The sequence below is a fragment of the Mesocricetus auratus genome, unplaced genomic scaffold (genome assembly GCF_017639785.1).
Source record: "Mesocricetus auratus isolate SY011 unplaced genomic scaffold, BCM_Maur_2.0 Super-Scaffold_100008, whole genome shotgun sequence".
Classification (NCBI taxonomy): Eukaryota; Metazoa; Chordata; class Mammalia; order Rodentia; family Cricetidae; genus Mesocricetus; species Mesocricetus auratus.
Genome location: NW_024429192.1, coordinates 35,934,552 through 35,956,082, shown reverse-complemented (window position 1 = coordinate 35,956,082; position 21,531 = coordinate 35,934,552). Strand labels below are relative to the sequence as shown.

At 40.1% G+C, this 21,531-nt stretch overlaps 1 protein-coding gene across 5 annotated transcripts in view; it reads right to left on the bottom strand.

Moving 5' to 3' along the window:
* Positions 1-21,531, bottom strand: part of Tbc1d23 (TBC1 domain family member 23) — a 53,191-nt gene that overhangs the window by 2,684 nt on the left and 28,976 nt on the right. For 4 of the 5 annotated variants that reach the window (XM_040750634.1, XM_040750636.1, XM_040750638.1 and 1 more), the window contains 10 exons: positions 20,744-20,866; positions 19,544-19,636; positions 17,186-17,356; positions 13,982-14,024; positions 12,326-12,432; positions 9,755-9,894; positions 8,429-8,473; positions 5,445-5,533; positions 2,727-2,862; positions 1,143-1,337 (listed from right to left, as the gene is read on the bottom strand). In XM_040750634.1, coding sequence (XP_040606568.1) covers positions 1,143-1,337; positions 2,727-2,862; positions 5,445-5,533; positions 8,429-8,473; positions 9,755-9,894; positions 12,326-12,432; positions 13,982-14,024; positions 17,186-17,356; positions 19,544-19,636; positions 20,744-20,866 — 1,142 coding nt within the window. The remainder of the gene's footprint in view (positions 1-1,142; positions 1,338-2,726; positions 2,863-5,444; positions 5,534-8,428; positions 8,474-9,754; positions 9,895-12,325; positions 12,433-13,981; positions 14,025-17,185; positions 17,357-19,543; positions 19,637-20,743; positions 20,867-21,531) is intronic. The other variant, XM_040750635.1, reaches the window with a different exon arrangement.

Genomic DNA, 21,531 nt, shown 5'->3' with positions numbered 1-21,531 from the left:
ACACATATGGGCAGGCACACACACGTGATGAGTAATGTTCTTCTGTGTGTATGTTTGTCTTATAGGTTGATAAATAAAACACTGATTGGCCAGTGTGATAGGTAGGACTAGGAGACAAGGAGGATTCTAGGAAGTGTAGGCTGAGGGGGAGTCGTCATATGCTCCCAGGAACACCGATGGACAGAAACTGCCACTAGCTAATCATAGAGGTCTGGAGGTCTGCATAGACAGGCAGGGAGTGATGTAGCTCTGCAGAATCAGGATATGATCAGGGACAAATAGGAAACTTCCCTCTTCTCTGGGGAGATGCTGAGCAGTCATCATGTAGCAGGCAAAGGAGCTGCAGGTACGGCATTAGATCTGGCATTCCCCAGTAAGCAAAGACCACGTGGAAATACATGGATTAGTAGTTATGGGTTAATAATTTAGACAGAACTAGCCAAATAAGAAACCCTAGTCATTGACCAACAGATGTATAACTAATATAGCATCCATGTGCTTCTTTGGGGCAGAGAAGAGGGATGGGACCTGCCAGGCCAGAAAACTCATGTAACACACATGCATGGTTTGTCTGTGTGCATGTATGAATCTGTGTGTGTCTGTGTGCACAGACACCAGAAGAGGGTGCTGGATGTCTTGCAGGTGGAGATACAGCATCTGTGAGCCACTGGACATGTCTTCTGAGTGCATGGGACCGAGCTCTAGGCCTCAAGCACAGAGCAAAGTCTCTCTTGCTATAGTATTTCTTAAGAGTTTGTTTTGTGTGTGTTGAGGGGGTGCTCATGCTACGGAGTGTTAAGGGGAAGTCTGGGGAGTTGGTTTTCTTCTACCACGTGGATCCCAGGGATTTAACTCGGGTTGTCAGGTTTGGTGACAAATGCCAGCCATCTCTCCTAACCTCTAGATTATTCTTAATGATCCTGGTGTCAAGAAGTTCATGAAATTTGCTCCAGCATTACTGAAGTTGTGTGTCAACACTGAAGCCACACATGAACAGATATTAGGAAGAAGACAAAGTGTGCCGTCACTAGAGGGGCATGCTTCAAGATCCTATGCCAACACCCACTCCCCCAAGTCAAGAAGGAAACTGTTCAATGATTTACATTCATTCAGATAACACACATATATACATAAAATCTTACCTTTCAATAGCCAAGATTTCTATCCCGGAAGCACTGCTGTTCCCGTACTTGAAGGTAATTAGCTCAGGATGCTTTTTTTTGGATGTAATTTTAACTACAGAATTTAATGCTTGTCGAGACTGGATGTAAGCCAGTCCTTTCCGAGAAAGAATCTCCCTTAAGCAGTACATATGTGTTGCAGTGACCAACAGGTGACTTGAAAGAAAGAAGGTTCAAAGCAGACATGTTACTTCAACAGCTCCAGTACAGGAAAAATCAACTTTCAAAGAAATCATTTTTGGCCAGGCCTTAGTGGCACACGCCTTTCAATCCCAATTGGGAGGCAGAGGCAGGCGGATCTCTGTGAGTTCGAGACCAGCCTGGTCTACAGAGTGAGTTCAAGGACAGCCTCCAAAACAATACAGAGAAACCCTGTCTCGAAAACCAAAAAAAAAAAAAAAAGAAAAGAAAAGAAATTGTTTTGTTAACAGGTAAAACCACAACTACTTAAGAATTTTATAGTAAGAAGTCCAGTAGAACATATAAATAATTTTTAACTTCCATTCTCAAGATTTTTAAAACAATTATCTATACCAAAAGTATTTTTGCCTACACACCATAGTCTCATATCAAAAGCCACTAGGCAATTGCTGGATTTCCTTACATATTTTTATAATATTCTGCAACTAAATCCTGAAGGCAAAATGGGCATAGATTTAAACAAACAAACAAACAACAACAAAAAACTCTGATTAACCAGAGGCACTGTAACTCCTTTTTCTTACAGTAGAAAAACAAACTTAGGATGCTGTGGGGTTTCTTTCATGAAAACTCTTTTTCCGATGTAATGCAGGTTGAATTTAGTGTTATTTTCTATTTGAAATCAGAAACTGACAAAGGGAACATGGCCTCCTTTGCCTCAAAAGAGATAGATGCTTATTGCTGACAGGACTCTTCAATATGTGTGCTTTTCTTTCTTCCCAGATGAAATGGACAGTTCTTCCATGTCAGATGACATCACTTCTAACATAATAAGGCAAATTATCAGACATGTCTAGAATGTGAAACACTGTGAGATGAGTGGTCGGGACTCATGAAGAGACCAGGATGTGGGAGAGAAGGGAAAGCCCTCCCAAGCCTTGGGTGAGGAAGAGCAGTGACTGGCAATGCAATCAGGAGACTGAAACTTCTGGGATCTCGGTGCTGGTCAACAGTAATTTACTATCAGTCTGGTGAAGTAATAACATTGGAGTTATGTCAACAAATGCTCTCCTTCTCAGGATATCTATGCTGTATCATTCAGGGTGAACCAGCAGGTGTAGAAGCTGCTTCTGAATGAGCTGAGTGTGTGCTACGCTCATGGGGACTTAAAGGGATACCAACAGCTGGCATGTCCAGGAGAGGCATATCAAAGTATGCAATGTATATGCCAATGTTTTGTCTCAAATTTTCAGAATACTTAAGAACTTTAAAAACTGAGACACTTGACACAAGTTCACAGTGGGAAATTATGTCTGTTTGCACGTGAACAAAAGTCCTTTGTAATTTCTTTTATATTAGCTTCACGCAATTCAAGTTTACTTCTAAAGACATTTTCAAAAGTACCTGGGAAACATATGTCCACTTTCTTTTACTTCTTTACAGGGAAAATGATGCTTGATGTCTGGCTTGTTTATCCAGGTCTGAATGTTTACGATTTCTTTCCTGTCGTCATCTGACATGGAAGAACTGTCAATTTCATCTAGGAAGAAAGAAAAGCACACATATTGAAGAGTTTTGATAAGGATAACACAGCCATGCTCTGACCTGTCAGCAATAAGCATCTATCGCTTGAGGCTAAGGAGGCCACGTCCCCTTTGTCAGTTTCTGATTTCAAATAGAAAGTAACACTAACCTGCATCACATCGGGAAGACTTCTCATGAAAGAAACCCCCCAACATCCTAAGTTTGTTTTTCTACTGTAAGAAAAAGGAGTTACAGTGCCTCTGGTTAATAATTACAAGTGTTCCTCCCTTCTTGTTTGCAAGCACCTGTGGAGGCCAGAAAAGAACCTCTGCTATCAATCTTCAGAAGCCAACTCTTTTTTAAATTTGTCATTCTTATATACATTTATTTCCTTATTATTAAAATGTTTTTATTTTTATTTATGCGCATGTTGTGTGTCAGTGTATGCCATGTGTGGGGATGCCTGGAGAGGACAGGAGAGGACACTTGATTCCTCTAAGAGTGGAATCCTTTCTTTTCTTTTTTCTTTCCTTTCCTTTCTTTTCTTTTCTTTTCTTTTTGAGACAGGGTTTCTCTGGGTATCTCTGGCTGTTCTGTAGACCAGGCTGGTCTCGAACTCAGAGATCTACCTGCCCCTGCCTCTTGATAAAAGGTGTACAGCACCATACCAAGTACAACCACCTTTCTTTTGGAGAGAGGATTTTCACTGGCCTGGTTCTCAGTAAGCAGACCAGGCAGGCTAGTCAGTAGACAAACTCAGGCATCCATCTGTCTGCATTCTGGAGGCTGGGATTACCAGCATATGCTGACTAGTTTTATAACAGAGTAATTCTGAAAGAAAAAAACCTCATTGAGAAAAGATCCCAGAAGACTGGTCTGAGCACTGTGTGGTGAGTTTTCTCATTGATGATTGATGTGGGAAGGCCACATCACTATATGCAGGGCCTCCCCTGGGCTGCTGGTCCTGGGTGCTATAAGAAAGCAGGCGAGCAAGCCATGAAAGCAAGCAGGAAGCAGCACCCCCACGGCTTCCGCTTTAGTTCCTGTCCCAGAGTTCCTGCCCTCAGTGATGGAGCATGGCCTGAGAGCTGTAAGCTGAAATGAACCCTTTCCTCCCCAAGTGTCTTTGATCATGGTGTTTTACCCCGGCAATGCAGACGGTAACTAAGACAGCCACCACAGTAACTTTCGTGAGTGGCAGAGGGAACTAAACTCAGGCAAGTTTTTTACTGACTGGGTTATTTCCCCAGTCCCTTCCCTTTGCTTTTCAGTAACTAGTTGAAAATACAGACAATACAAAAGAAAGTGCCTTGTGTCAACAGTCCAGCCTAAATAGTAGTGGAGCCCTCAGGTTACCACTGGCAAATAGTGACTACCTCGTGTGAAGAGTTGTACATGTGTCTCTTCTGTCATCAATATGCTCATCTTAACGGTGTGGGAGTGTTTGTGCTTATGGGGGAGGCGACGTAATTACAGCACATTCTTCTGTGGCTTTACTCTTCCCCTAATACTGCTGCGCTTATGCACCCTGGCAAATACACTCCTAGTTACCTCGTTTTGCTGTGGCCCACTCGCATATTACAAATGTGCGTGTGCCGGGTGTGTGAAACAGACTACAATCTGCTCATCCACTTACTGCTCTCTCTTGCCATGAAGGGAGTTAGACAATCAGAAGGACAAATGCATAGCATCAGGAAGATGGCAACAGAGAGGGAACAAGAAAAGAAAAAGAAACAACTCGAAATATATTTACTTCAATGCAAGGTTTCTAGCAGTCAATTTTGTACTATTTACTGAATCATGAAATATGCTTCTCTTAAGCAATCTTACTGATAAGAGTTAACGCTCTAGATATGCTTTCAAAGTTCATCTTGATACATACATACATATATATATATATATATATATATGTAGTCATTTAAAACTGACAAAAATCAGAAAACTACCAGACTTGAACTCTAAACTAGGCAAATAGGTGATTATTATCCACTATAGAGAATAAACAGATAATAGGGAGTAAACATCAAGTATTACTAAGTGGAAAGGACATTAGGAGTCTTTTCCTCACTTTCCTATACATTAACATAACCTTTTCTAACTCAATATGAATACCAACTCTGGTTACTTAATCACATAATTTGGGCTGTGGAATTATAAGTAAAAGTAATAAACTGATTTTTTTTTTAAAACACAAAGCCAATCCTAGGTGAGCTAGCTCTTCCTGATACCGCAGTGCCATCTTGTGGCCCTTAAAGACCTTTGCAGCTTCCTCCAATCCCACGGATCTCAGGCTCCAGGTGTGTGGGTGTGAGCTTGAATACAACCAAACTGCTCCTCAGCCGAAGACTCCCGCTAATCTAGACCTATGCAAAACTTCTGCTTCGATTTCTAGTAGGCACAATTCAAGAATTCTAAAACCAAAGCATTACTAGAACTGTGGACCAGCGGTTCTCAACCACTGGTTGTGACCCTTTCAGAAGGTTCACACATAAAGTATCCTGTAGGTCAGGAATTTACATTACAATTCATAACAGTAGCAAAATTACAGTTAAGAAGTAGCAATGCATAAAAGAGGCGCAGGCTACTGAATTACTCAACCTGTGTCATATTCCTCTTCATCCCCAATGCTGAACACAGGCTTTACTCCACGGTAAGGCTTGCCCACTCTGTCGCTGCTGCTCACATGCCTGCGTTTAAACAGTTTTAGGAAGGAATCAAAGATTTTTAACTATTCAAACAAAATGGAAATGCTCTTTGCCCCTCACAGACCACTCATAGCTTTCGGACAACTACTCTAAGAAAACTGAAAGAAGATAAATTATGTAGGTGAGAAGGCACTATACAAGCCCACCCAAGTTAAACAATTTCAGTGCTCTTATTTAAGCCAGTGGTTAGATGCTTCTGTGTCCGGGGAAGTTACCCTGTGCGCTGTTCCCTCATTTGTAAAACAGTAGTAACAAAAGATTCTGGCCTTTAGGTTTAGGATAACTGTGGAAACTAACCTTGCTGTCTATCCCTCTCCTTTCCGAATCTCTCAGAACAACATCCTGTCTAGAGTGGATGCTGTGTACTCTGCACCAACAACCCAACAGGAAGGCTTGAGGCTCCCTTGGAAGCTGCAAGTTTCTCCATTTTTCCTGTTTTTATCACTGCTGCTTCTGTTTTAGTCCAGACCCAGCGAGATTCTACTTCTTTTGTATAAGTTAAAGTGTTTCAGTAAAATACTACATAGTTCTGGGCAACTGTTTCCTTTGTAGGGTAACTACCCACTACAAAGAAGACTAGATGTTCTTCATCTAACATGAAAACACTCAATCTTCTGTTTTTCAACAGTCTTAATCTGGGCAAAAATCATCAATAAAAATCATCACTTAAATAAACTTAAATATTTACTTTTAAATCAAGTCTCCTCCACGCAAACAAACAAGCAAACACTAATTGAGTTTAGTATGACAATCCTCTTAGAATTACAAGTTAGGTTAACCTGTACTTAAAATTTCATTAATTTAGCAATCAAACTTTTGTTAAAACATTTTTTATTATTATTTTGTGTGCATTGGTGGTTTTGCCCGATGTATGTCTGTGGGAGGATGTTGGATCCCCTGGAACTGGATCTACAGACAGTGGTGAGTTGCCATGTGGGGGCTGGGAATTGAACCCAGGTCCTCCAAAGGAGCAGTCAGGGCTCTTAAATGCTGAGCTAGCTCTCCAGTTAGTTAAAACATTCCTAATGCAAAATTACCCTGTAAGCTATCAAACCATGTTCATTAGGGAGCATCCGGGCTTAGACCTAGACATTCCCAGAGAAGCACGTGGGAGGTGGCAGGGACTACAAGATGTTTCTAATGTAAGTTTCTGGGGTTGAGCTCAGGTTTTCATGCTGACAGGGCAAACATTTTGCTAAGTTCCTCACCCTACAGTGACAAGTTTTATGAACAAGAATAATAAAGATTTCTGTGATGTTTCCTCAAATTCTCACAAATTTAATGAAATTCAATAGTTTTTATTTACACTGGTTTATTTGGACTATTTTTAAAGGTAGTATATTGCTACTTTTATCAGAAATAACAAATATCTACAGAAATAATTTTCACAAATTTTAATTTGCTGAGCTCAGATTCATTCAAATTGCTAATTAAATTTCAAAACAAATACACTCGTATGTGAACCATAGAAGATATAAGTAAAATTAAGATCCTAGGAGAAAATCAAATTTAAACTGCCCCAGAGGCCAACTCAATGATCGTACAGAAGGAAGATTCACAATTAGATTATAATTCCCCAAAAGAACAATTTTCTTTAAAATAGGTTAAGGTAAGATTAAACAGTTGTCCTATAATTACCTTGTGTAGGAACAATAAAAAAATATTCAAGTTATTCCACTTATTTTTTAAATGCTTTTCCAGTTACTAAAAATACTGAAATGATGAGAAAGTAAACCCACAATGGCTTAATTTCTATCCAGATTCTTTAAACGTTACAGAGACTTGCACACGTGTCATGGAGTGCAAGCGGATTGGAGGACAATCTGTAGCCTTGGTTTTCTCCCTCCACCACGCTGGTCCAGGGATCACATTCAGGAAGCCAGCCTTGGCAACAAGTGTCTTTACTTGCTCAGCCATCTCACCAGCCTAACCCTTCCTTTTGTCAATGTCCAGTTACTGCTATATTAGTATCCTACTATTATCTATATTAATATTTAGACAGAAGAAAAGTCTACCAGAACGAAAATTATAATGCTACAAAGTTATTAAGTTGATAGTGTTCACTTGCTTAACCTAATTTAAAGACTCCAAGTTTTAAATCTTAAATCAAATCTTTTTATCAACCATCAACTGCCATCTTATTAGGGACAGAGAAGAAAACTGAACAGATGGTAAAATGTCTCCCATGGTCTCCTTCAGGGAAAATTCAAACGCAGAACCCTAGAACTATAGTTCTTTTCAACAGATTTATGTATGTTAATTCATCAGCCTAAATGCATACGACTTATTAAGAAAAATCAGAAAATACGTATTTATGTAAAGTATGTGAGTTAAAAACTTGATGCTGAAGATCTGGCTCACGGGAAAAGAGCATGCATCCGCATGTTTGAAACCCCTGAATTCACTCCAGCATCAGGTTTCAGACCAGGAATTGTTTCTAAATTTAGGTGCTGTAATTTTATGTAAGGGCAGGAGAGAATGGGAAATGACTGAAACACTAATGCTCTGCTAACTCCTGACCCCAAGGATACTGTCCTGTTTCACCTTTCCCTGCTTCAGAATAAAAACTGCAGAATTTATAAAGTCCTTGGGTTCAGCAAGTTTGATTTTCATCTGAGGAATGGGAGATGGAAACATGCAAAGGAAAAAAAATCAAGTGCAAAACAAAACGGGCAGCACAACGTCAGAGTGGTAACTGCCACAAACACTGAAAAGGTTAGCTTGGGAAAGAGCAGTGAGGAACTTTAGCTAAGTCAGCACAAGGTTCAAAGACAGCAGGAGGTGCAGACAGCAGGGGGCGCACAGACAGCGGGAGGCATGCTAGAGGGAACCCAGGGTAAGGATGGCTCAATTGAGCTGCTCTACTCATTGGCTTACCGCTCTGTACATGATCTGTCTGGCCAAGGAAGATTGAAAGACATTCTACAGCAAATCAAGGCAGAGGATAGAACAAAATGATTATAAAGAAATGCAGCCACTTTAGAAAATAAATAATAAAACCAGCTTCTCAACCCAGCACACACATTATAAGGACAATATTTCAACCATCTCAAGCACAGAGGAAAATGAAGAGAAGTCAGTTTTACTTGATACTTCACCAGGCAATGGTTTTTCCAACTTATAGTCATCACTAGTTGATCTTAAAGTAAACTAGTGTACTTTAAAACAAATTTTAATGTTCAGACACAAAATGGAGCAGCTGAAGACCAGGAACTCAGAAGCACTGCAAGTCTGGCCTTTGAGAGACAAATGTTTCCGGCTTGATCAATACTTTAATATTGGCTATCCTAGATGAGGCACAATTGTTAGATTATTGAAGATAACCTACTCATTACCTTTGTACTTCATGTCATCGTCCTCAAAGTTCACACCTGAGAACCGTGCTGCCGAGTTACACACATCACAAGAGTATCTCATAATGTTTTAAGTTCCCCATTTGGGGTTTAGCCACACTCATAGCTATCCTGGGCTGCAGAATGTGCACACGTGAATTAGACTAACACACAAAAAAGTGTATCCTGTACTCAGAACAAATAGCAAGACAAATATCCTCAAATTTGCTTGCCCATTGTTCATCATGCCCCTTTTTAATTCATGGAAAATGGAGTTTGTTTCTATTTTTAAACAAATTCCTACAAAGATTTGAACTTAGTCAAGTGAGATTCCATTGTACTAAGCATGGCTAAATTATCTAGGTTTAAAATTCTTGGAGCAGAGCCGGGCGGTGGTGGCGCACGCCTTTAATCCCAGCACTCAGGAGGCAGAGGCAGGCAGATCTCTGTGAGTTCGAGGCCAGGCTGGACCGACAGCCTCCAAAACAATACAGAGAAACCCTGTCTCGTAAAACCAAAAAAAAAAAAAAAAAAAATTCTTGGAGCAGAAGTTCCTGCTGTGAGATAACTATGCTTGGTAGCATTTGGAAGGCAGCTGCTCTATGAACTATTAACTATGAACACAGGGACATGGGAATTTTTTTTAATGAATGAAATGAAGGGGCAAATTCAGCTGCCTCTTCCTCTGGAAATGGGGAAGCAATCTATAGAGCTAACATACGCAGTAAAGCTCAACCCTGCAGTTATGAAATCAGATCCAACAGAAAATGTACCATCCCATTCTACAATACTTTCAGAATTCATTTACTGTGAGATACATTTCTTCAGTTTTAATTACCCATCATAATTCCATACTATATAAGAAACTCACCTGTCTACAGGAGTTGATGTATTCTCAATGAAACTGATCACCTTTTCCCTGACATTAACAGATTTCGTCTTTAGAGCCACAGTCATTTTATTTACAAGGGACTTCATTCCTCTATCATTTGAGCCATTACAAGATTCACCCTGAAAAACAAGAACATCAATGAACTACTCTCCAAGTAATTAACACATACATGACTGTTAAAGGTTATTTAACTGTAGACAGAATTGTATCCCCACCAAATTCATACTGAAGTACTAAAATCCAGTGCATCTCAGAAAGACACTGTATGTAGACAAAGGACCTTTACAGAAACAATTAAAATTAAAATCTATTTATTGGAGGAGAGCCTATATTTGAGTATTTTCAGGTATGGGCAGATGCTTACTGTAGATATTAGTTTCTGTCCTGCCCCATCCCACAGCTACTTAGTCCCAAATAAACAAACGGAGGCTTATATTAATTATAAACTATTTAGCTGATGGCTCAGGCTTTTTTTTTTTTTTTTTTTTTTTTTTTTTGGTTTTTCGAGACAGGGTTTCTCTGTGGCTTTGGAGGCTGTCGTGGAACTCGCTTGGTAGTCCAGGCTGGTCTCGAACTCACAGAGATCCGCCTGCCTCTGCCTCCCGAGTGCTGGGATTAAAGGCGTGCGCCACCAACGCCCGGCTGGCTCAGGCTTCTTATTGGCTAGCTCTCTCTTAATTATTAACCCATTTCTATTAATCTGTGTATCTCCACGTGGTCTTTGCTTACTGGTGATGCCTGGACCTCTTTCTTTCTCATCAGTTACATGGCATCTCACTGGTGACTCACTCCCTGCGTTCCTCTTCCCAGAATTCTCCTAGTCTGGTAGCTCCACCTATACTTCCTGCCTGGCTACATCCTGCCAGTCCATTGGCTGAAACAGCTTTATTTATCAGCACACAGAAGTTTACCTCTCCACTTATCCTCATATGGCCTTTACTCTGTACACACATTCCCACGTCTCTTTTGTGAAGGGAGGGTCAGAGGCTGGGGAGATGGTTCAGTTGGTAAGGTGCTTGCCATGCAAGCTGGATGATCTGCTTTGGATTCCCCAACACCCTTGTGGAACTGAGGCACAGCTGTACACATCTGTAACCCAGAACTGGGATAAGAAGAAACAGGGACCATAGGAGGATACCTGTCATTGGCATCCAATCTATTCGAACTGGTAAGCCCCAAGTTCATTAAGAGGCCTTGTCTCAAAAATAATAAGGTAACTTGCTACAAGTGGCAAGATCACACAGTAATTAATCAGCCTCCTTTCACAAGAGCAATCCGTAAGGATAAAGAATTCTTCTGAAGGATTAAACCAGGACACAAGGCATATTGGACTGTAATCTTGTGAATGAATTGACTGTTTCTTGCTGTAGATTCTCCCTGTAGCTTATGCCTTTCTGTAACAAACTTGGGATTTACTTCCCACAGTTCAGCACTATCTGATCATTTACTGGGCATAATTTCTCCCTGCATTTGGAGTTTAGCTATGTGTGAGTCCTGTTTCCCACTATCAGGTCTTGTTCCCCTCTCCTATGAATCATACAGATCTGCCTTCCTGCAATTATCCTTATTGACAGGCATTTACTACACACCCAAAGCTGTTGAATCATAGCAACCTGGATGGATAGAAAAAAATTAGCACACTCTATCTAGTTTTAACTCACTGGCAGATACAGAAGTGATAACCTAAACGAACCCGGCACTAAAGATTCTCAAACTTCTTTACCTTCCTCCCAGTTTACTAACCCAAGATCTTACTCAGGGATTCACTGCTTGTGTTTCCCCTGAGAAGATAACAACAAAGGTAATAAAGTAACTCTCCTGCCGCCTCAGAGCACTGGAAGATGCCAGGTTCTGCTGCTTGTGCTTCTTGACTTAGAGCCCTAAGCAACTGATGCTAAAAGCTTCTCTTAGCAAGAAGCCATAGTAAATGTGCCCCTGCAATGCACTTTTTCGGTCTCTATTTTACAAAATAAGCATTTGTAAATGACTACTATTTGTTAAGAAGATGATATAATGGCCGGGCACTAGGGAGGCAGAGGCAGCTGGATCTCTGTGAGTTCGAGGCCGGGCTGAACCAACAGCCTCCAAAACAATACAGAGAAACCCTGTCTCATAAAACCAAAAAAAGGAAAAAAAAAGATGATATAATGATATCTAATTCAACTGACAAGACTTTCAACCGACAAGGTAGTTCCAAAGAAGAACACATATAATTACCCCTACAACTAAGCATCAAGTATACTAGGAGGGCCAACTTCCTACTTTCTCTACTTGGACCATTCACACATGGGGACAGACTGAAGTCTTTTTTAATCATGCAAGCTCACAGAGAGGAAGGATTCAGAAACACCATGCAGGAGGCGTGCACATGAGTGTAGTACTCTGCTAGCCCAGACAAAATGAGCTCACTGAAGAGAGTTCTAAACAGTTCAGCTGCACAGACCCACTCCATCACTTCATTAACCTCATTGCAAGCGAAGTATTTTTGCCATCTTTTCTGCTATGCTATAGGTTTGACAGTTAAGCACCTTTTCTGGATACTGAACTTACATCAACAGAACTGATGCTGCTCCTTGAGCCTGAGGTACTGGCAATCCAATGGCCATATCCATTTTCTGGTCCCTCCACATTAATGTCCGCCAGGTGCTGTTGCAGGGCTTATGATAAACAAGACAAAAAAAATGCTGAAATAGGAGACTCTCTGGAAAGATGAAAATATAACAAACACCACAGCTAAATGAAAAGCCACTCAAGAACATAATCAACAAATGCGGGTCTTGCACCTTTACTAAGAACTCGAGGCCACAACACACCTTCCTCGCCCACTGTCTAAAGTCCTATGCAAGTCCCAAGAGTGAAGATTAGGAAGGCTCTATGTCTCCTTGCTAAGCAATCTTTCACTTGCTAACAGGCAATGTATGCCAAATTCAGACATGAAGAATTAAAGCTGGGAGACATAGACCTATTTTCCTATAATAATGCAAACTTAGGCATTAATGGTCAGAGGAGGATTAATGGAAGGAAAAAAAGCCTTTAAATAGCTTTCTAAAACGCTTAGACTGGCGGATCATGGTGATACACAGCAATAATCAGCACTCAGGAGTCTGAGTTACATGGAATACCTGGGATATGTCACAAACTCCAGGCCATCTTCGACTGGAAACACAGCAACAATTATGACTAGTAGCCAGCTTTTGTATTGTACGAGGGTTTCTAGTAACAGCGGGTAAAGCGGCAATACGTGTCTACTAATACCTTTCCGCTTTTTTTTTTTTTTTTTTTTGAGACAGGGTCTCACTATGTAGCCCTGACTAGCCTCAAACTCACAGAGATTCACCAGCCTCTGACTTCTGAGTGATGCACTGACGTGTCCTACCTTGCCTGGAAACAATGTATTTTTAAAAACTTTTTGGGAAAGGGTCTTATTTGTCCCAAGCTTGTCTCAAATTTGCTAGGTAGCTGAGGATAACCTTGAACTCTTATCCTCTTATCTCCTCCTCGAGATCTGGGATTACAGGTGGGTTGGAGAGTAAATGCAAGGGTCTGTGCATGCTAAGCAAGCATTCCACAAAGTGAGCTATAACTCCAACTCTTACTTACTTACACACACACACACACACACACACACACACACACACACACACACACACACACACACACACACATTTTATGGTTGACGGTGGGGATTTTGTTTGCTTTGCTATTTATTTACCTATCTTTTTATTTATTTGAGATGGGGTTTTATATATAGCTCAGGCTAGCCTGGAATTTACTATATTAAGTGGACAGTCAAACTCCTGGTCCACTTAAAAGGCTGAGGCAGGAGGATCAGGAGTTAGAGGATGTAGCTTGGTTATAAAATGTTTGCCTTGCATGCAGGAGCTCCTGGGTTCAATACCAAGCACCTTGCAAAATAAAAACAAAGAGATTTTGAAACAGCAGCTAAGTAAGTACATTTATTTATCTAAATAGTTTATGATCACTCATTTCAATTGCCTTGGTTATTTGTTATCTGTGTATGTTCTGCTTGCCTTCTCTTTCCTGAAAATGTATGTATGTTCTGCTTGCCTTCTCTTTCCTGAAAATACTAAATGACTGGAGACAGAAGACACACGTTAACTAGTTTTGTAACTCTAAATCACTACTGATAATCACTATATTTTTTGTCTGAAAAGTAGAAGCAAAATTAATGCATTAAAGGCTTACCCATAAATCCCCCACTGGCAATACTAACATATTCTTTGTTTTTCTGTAATAAAAGACAAAATTTAAATTATTATAGAATGCAGATAGTTAAAGCTCCAGATAGTCCTAAAGCACCAGAAAATGCAATATACATATATATATACATTTCCAGCATGCCACTTTTCCTTGACAGTCTGGACTTTAGCACAGAGTTTCACATACTGATCTTACATGTTGCAGGGGTTGGTGCTGAGCAAAAGATAGGGAGTGCTTCATGGCTATTAAGACAGAGGTTTTGTATTATAGTCTCCACAGCACAAGAGTCAAGTGGAATAGAATGAAATGGCATTTTAGAGTGCAATCAAAGTAGCTTTTCAAAGTTTCAAATCTTTTTTTGTCCTTTACTAAAAGGTAATATAAAAATATTTTAGCTGGTTATAAAAACAGAAATGACAGAATTACCATTGTGCAAACTACTAAAAACTTTTAAACAGTCAGATGTGTTGCTTTCCAGGCTAAGCCCTCAAAGTTTCAAAGCTGAGGCAGCCTGGGCTACATAAGAGAAAAAAAAACCAAAACAACAACAACAAAACCACTAGGACCAGAAAGATGACTCAGCAGGTAAAGACACTTGACCCCAAGCCTGACCACATAAGTTCAACCTCCAGAACCGAACGGTAGCAGGAGAGAGTGATCTCATGAGCTGTTCTCTGCTCCACTTGTGCACGATGTCATGCGTGTATGTGCACACTTGTACACACACACAAGTAAATTAACTAAAATGTCCTATTTTTCATTAGAAACAACAAAAACAAAAATATATAATGGATCTAAGTAATGGAAAAACAAAGGAGAGATGGAGAAAGAAACAACATCAGGTGAACGAATGTAAGCAGCAAAACTAGTATTGGGAAGCTACAAAGACAAATTAATTGGGTGTTTTCTTTTTCTTTTTCTTTTTTTTTGGTTTTACGAGACAGGGTTTCTCTGTTTTGGAGGCTGTCGGTCCAGCCTGGCCTCGAACTCACAGAGATCCACCTGGCTCTGCCTCCCGAGTGCTGGGATTAAAGGCGTGCGCCACCACCGCCCGACGGGTGTTTTCAATAAATACATGCAAAAATAAAATTAAAATCTGGGAACCCATAAGCTACACAATGCCATGTTTTAAAACCTAGGAAAAACAAGAAAATGTGAATACTAATTAGACTTTTTTATATTACAGTATGATTATGCTATAAAGATCTTATAACAACCTGTTCCTCCACTTAAAAAAAAATAGCGGGGAGTGGTGGCATACACCTTTATACCAAGCATGTGGAAGGCAGAGGCAGGAAGATGGATATCTGTGAGTTTGAGGCCAGTCTGGTCTACATAGTGAGTTCAGAACAGTCAGAGCAAGGTAGAGACTAACTCAAAACGAAATAAACTATCACCACCACCAACAACAAAACATTTAAAGATTTAAAAAAACTTATAAATATTTGTGTAGGTATATGCATGTGAGTGCAGTTGCCTTCAAAGACACCAGATCCCCTGAAACTGGAATTACAGAAAGATGCGAGTTGTTTTTAGTGGATGCTGGTAAGCAAACCTGTCCTCTGCAGGAGCAGTCCTCACTCCTTACTGCTAAAGCCGTCTCTCCAGCCCCCTACTTTCTATTTTTATTGATTTTCATTCATGTCTACAGACATTCATGTGTGTGCATGTGTGATGGGGGTGTACATGTACACATGTATGTGTGTGGGTGTGTGCACATGCAGGTAAAAGCCAGAAATCAAGGGCTTGCAATCTCTTTTGAGACAAGGTCATTCATTGGACCTGGAGCGAGCTGAGAGTTCCAGAGACCCTCCTAGCTCTGTCTGTATCTCCACCATTCTGGGGTTACAGATACACACCACTGCACCCAGCTTTTTATGTGGTTGTGGGGATTGAACTCAGATCCTCAAGACTCTGTGTCAAGCACTTTACTAAGCCATTGCCCCAAACCCCCAGTTCTTTACCTTACAATTTCTTAAAAAAATTTTTGATGAAAATTAGGGGGAATTGTAAAACTCAACTGTGAATAATAAATGTAAAGTTCATTATAGCCCAAACTCCTGCCATATGACAACTTTTACAGCATAGTTTATACTGGACATTTTACAATGGGCCAGTTAGGTTTATGGGTGGGGTGAGTCTGGAACTCTGCACTCTTCCAAATAAACTTCCAGTTCTTTCCTTGAACAATGTGTAGACACTGGATTAAACCCTCTGCCAAAAACCTTTGTTTCTCTGCCTTTTTTTTTTTTTCAGACTTAAGTGTTAGAAGAATTTTCTCAAACCAAAGTCCTCAGAAAATGCAAGAGAACTAGAGAGGCATCAAGATGGAGTGGCTGTCGAGGATCACCACTGTCTTCCTGTGGGTGGACTTAAGGGTGGGACCACAGAAGGACTGACTTTATAAAGAGCCATCCATGGCTAAGACAGTGAGGCCAGGGTCAAACTGTATAAAATCACCAATGCACTTTAGCTGTGCTAGAGGGAGTCAGCTCAAGGGGGAAAATGGCAAAATAATATATATTATTTACATATAAAATTATATATAATATATAATCAAAACAAGTAAAAGCACTCAAATACACCAGATATATACTATTAAAAGTTCTAGAACATGAAGAGACAAAGATTAATACAGCAGAGTAATCTGGGGACACATTCTGAGCACAGAGAAATCCAGTATATTAAAGAAAACTCATCTACAAAGTGTTAGATGGCACAGTTTTTTCCTATCTGGAAAAAATAATCAATTCCTACCTCACTTCAACACAAAAGTTGATTCCATATGGTTTATAGCTTAAAATAAAAAAAAATCATATAAGCATATAAGAAAAATATTGAGGTATTTCTTTTTTTTTAATTTATTTATTTATTATGAATACAACATCCTGCCTCCATGTATGTATGCACGCCACAAGAGGGCACCAGATCTCATTATGGATGGTTGTGAGCTACCATGTGGTTGCTGGGAATTGAACTCATAACCTCTGGAAGAGCAGACAGTGTTCTTAACCTCTGAACCATCTCTCCAGCCCGAGGTATTTCTTAATAAGATATCAAATCAAGAAGCTGTTACAAAGAATATGGACAAATCTGATAGAGTATTCAAAAGTAAAAGAACATTAGCCATGGGTTTCTTCAAGGTGTCAGCAATGACCAATCAAGATGGGACAGTCTACATCAGCGTACCTGTAAGAAGTGTGCCAGGACCATGTTCATATACATGTCTTCTTCCTCGCGGCCACTGCCCATAAAACAGAGGTGCTCCCCACCCGCTATGGAGCCAGACTCAAGGGACTGCTTCTGTGCTTCCAGCAAGGACTTTACTGACTGTGCAAACTCAGATGGATTCTGGAGCATCTAGATAATTTTAAAAGTCAGAAATTTGGCAAGCATATATTTGTACAATTTCCAAGCAAACTACCAATATTAAAAACCAAGCATAAAGGGGGTAGAAGACAAAAAAAGATGTATATATTGGAGCAAAGATTGAGAAAAATACTGTTACATTAAGGGGAAATTTTATTTCATCTATAACCAAGCTCAGCTACAGTAATCCTAAGACATGACTAACAAAGTTAAACAAAAATAGTTTGACTTTGAATAGAACAAGTGAAAATTACAGATGAAAACAGTTCTGTTTTTCAGTTTCCACTTACAAGACAGTCCATGTATTTCTTAGAAGACATTAGAAACATGAGACCATTTACTGATCATTTACTTCAGGTACTGGCAAAACAAAGATTTAAAAACTCATTTCTTTATTCACAATGAACTAAAAATGCCTATAGCTACAAAAAAATTAAGCTGTTATTACTGAAATTACAAAGCACAGTAAAAAAAAATCCAATAGAAGAATGGACAGATAGAAAAGAGCAACTTCTTACATTAGTTTTAATGATCTATTTATTGTAACATGTATGTGTGTGCGTGCATGAGTGTGTGTGAATGCACCAATATGCGCCGGTGTTTATGGAGGCCCGAACAGGGGTCAGGTCTCCTGGAAGTGGACTTATAGGCAGGTGAGAGCTGCCATGTGGGAGCTGGGAAACAAACTCGGGTCCTCTACAAGAGCAGCATGTGCTCTTAAGCTCTTAGCCATCTCTCCTGCTCTATGGGAAAGAAACTTTACAAAGAGAGAAAAAGGGTGTCTGCACCTTGTTGGCGTCTATTTTCAGCCATCATTCTAGAAAACAAACAAAAACCCATGGCTGATAATGCCCAAGAATGCTGATGACACAGCATTGAGGTATAAGGTCCTTCAGATTTTTAAAGAGCAATAAAGTTTGCATGTCCGTATCCCTCAACCCAATAATTTTACTTGGAATAGCCTTACAGAACTATTAGCAAAATATGTGTAATATTTTCAACAGCAGCTTTGTTATACCAAAACTGAAAGTAATTTAAATGTACATTAATCGAGCAATAAAGTATGGTAATAACTGCACCATGGACCTCTAAGAAACAGTAAAGGAAATGTGTTTAAATGAAATGTCTCCAAGAGACTGTTAAGCAAAAGTGGCAAAAGAAGGAATATGTACACATGTATTAAAGGTGAAGACTGGGCAAGCTGATAATAGGGCTTATTCAGAATATTCTTTGAAAACAATGTTAACTGATGAAAATGAAGGTACCTGTGAATCATGAATTAAGAATAAGCATGAAAGGAATCAGAGGGGGAGGCACAGCATCCATGCAGAGGACACCCACAGGCTAGCATGTCCTTTCTCACCCATGATGTCAAAACTCTGTCCTGCCTTCACTTTCTGTCACTTTCTGCTGAGCACCACCTAGCCCTTACACATGTCCTCGGGCCCCAGGACCAACATTTCCAGACAACATGAGGAAGAGAATAGGAGGCGGCGGCTGTGTGGGAGTGGGGTGCCTCCCTACTCCTATGTCTGCTCCCCACCTCTGAGGCTCTAACAACCTCAGAGTGGCTTGCATGGTGCCAGCTTCAACAGCTCTAAGCACCTCCCACCAACCATATTTAATTTACCTTCTTCTCCACCAGAAAGCTCCCAAGGACAGGGAATTTAACATGCGAGCACATACATGTCAGCTAGTCCCGTGCCTGCGTATCAGCTTGTTCTATACATACAGGGAATTTAACATGTGAGCACACACATGTCAGCTACTCCTGTGTCTGGCATCAGCTTGTTAAATACATACTCACAAACTTAAAAATGGCTGCCATCACTACCACCCAGGAGTCTTATCCAATTACGCTAAGAGCTCACATTTCCACAGTACTTACTAGGTGCAAGGCACAATGGTAAGTGATCTACCTTTGGGACAGCTCACAGTGACTGCAGAATTTGCTGACATAACAAAGGGAAGGAACAGTGGGCGACAGTTAACAGCTGTCACTGACTCTTTATGATGACATTGACCCTAGGAGAAAGGGGACCTCTAGCCCTTCCCACAGGGCAGAAACTCTGCCTTAAGCAAAATGAAACCATCCCCATGGAGTTGTGTAAACTAGTTATGAGCCACAGGAAACAACCACTCTGTGCGATAAAACATTTGATCTGTACTTGTACTAACCAGGTCTGAGTCTAAGTGGAATGCCGTTGACAAGTGTCCAGCATTATACTGTTCTGCAGGACGGCAGTCCACCACAAAGAACCGGACTCCTTCCTAAAAGAGAAACAACATTTAACGTTCTGAAATTTGTCAGACGTTCACATCACATGACAGAACAGTAAAAGGAAACCAAAACATGGAACAAGTCGATTGTAAATGGATCTCACAGGGAGTTAGGAGACCCAATTTGTACGGACACAAAATTAACTTTTAGGATCTAATATACTTGTGTCCATTTTAAATAGTTGACACATTTTTTATGCATTGAGCTTGAAAGTCTCACTATGGAGTAGGGGTCTGGCAATTTCAGCTGAAATACTAAAGATACTGTGAATCAACACATTTTATTAAACGCAGTGCCAGAGAAACTGTCCTTTTCAGGGTCCACAAACTTCCGAGAAATCCAATTCAAAGCATGAGACGTTTTCTCATCTATGGAGGAGCGAGATTCATGAGTCTTTTTATTTCCTTTTTAATGTTACTTATGAAAAGAGACATTTGAGTGATTGTTTAAAAGCCCCCACAAAAGACAGAGATGCAGTAGAAAGTTTAACTACAAGTGCTATAAAGGCCCCATCTTCCCATATCTAAGCCTCTTGCAGGCACAATCTTGGAAACACAGCACATATTACACAGCTTAGCCAAGGCCCTTTAATTTCGACACATACTCAGAAGGCTTACTCATTAAACTGACTCACATTTTTATGAAGGCCACAATAGAAAACCATGACATATTTTCATAATTCTCTTTTGCTTGCTTTATGGCATTAAGCCATATAATTCAGCAAGCTGTATAGCTGCCAAGAATGTAAGTGTCAAAGGCTAACTCCCCTGCTAAGTTCTTCATACAATGCCATGTTCATTTGCTTTAATGACATGTAAAAAAGGGCAATTCATTAAATTGGTGTCAAGAGAGAAAAAAAATAATTGTTGCCAATCAAAATAACCCACAAGCCACATGGACAGGAGACAGTATACTCATCTACAAAGACAATGTGATGGTACTTTAATTTTGTGGGAATTTTGATTTTTTTTTGGTGGCAGGCATTGAACTCAGGTCCTCAGCATTCAAAGCACATGCTAACACACAGCTGTAACCGCAGCCCCAGCCCCTTACATTTGGAGGGCACAGCTCTTGGCAGGTGGGTTTGCTTTGCTTACCCTTTGCAGCTGGTTTGCTTGAAGGATCTCTGACACTGAGACAGCCAGGCACAGAGCCTGGCTCAAATCTGCCTCATCGTCCTTGATTCCCAACAGCGTACTACCAAAGAGATGATGATTATCCTACACAGAGAGAAAACTGTAAACATTACAAAGAAAATCAAAATGTTCTTCCTAAATAGATTTCTATTAAACTATGACAAAATGTAAAATAACTGCTACCACCTTGGGTCTAACTGATGTTTAAAAACTTAATATCATATAATCTCAAGTTTTACTGGATGTGTGTATGTGTGTCACAGTCAACTTCTCTGTCAGAGTTCACACAAAATAAAAGACTAAGAAAATAATTCCACACAATTCTGTACCAATACCCGCACTAAATATTAACTGCTGGGGCCGAAGAAGTCAGTAGTAGAATAAGCTTCCCCAGTCTGCTATGTCTGCCTGGGAAACGGTGCACACTGTTAACTGGGAAGGTGAAACAGAAGTATTGCATCAATTACACGCCAGCCTGGGCTACAGAGCAAGTATCAGACTATACAGCAAGACCTGTCCAAAAGAGGGTAAAAAGGGCTGTGGGATAGAAACCCAGTCCTGGGGGATGAGGGCAAAGATGAATGCATCAAGGAAGAAATCAAAAATTCCTTGAAAATACAACACAACAAAACCTCTGGGACATGGAAAAGAAGTCCTATGAGGGAAATTTACAGTTCTAACTGCCTATACTTAAAAAATCAGAAAAATCACAAATAAATGACTTAATACTGCTCTTTTAAAATTGAAAA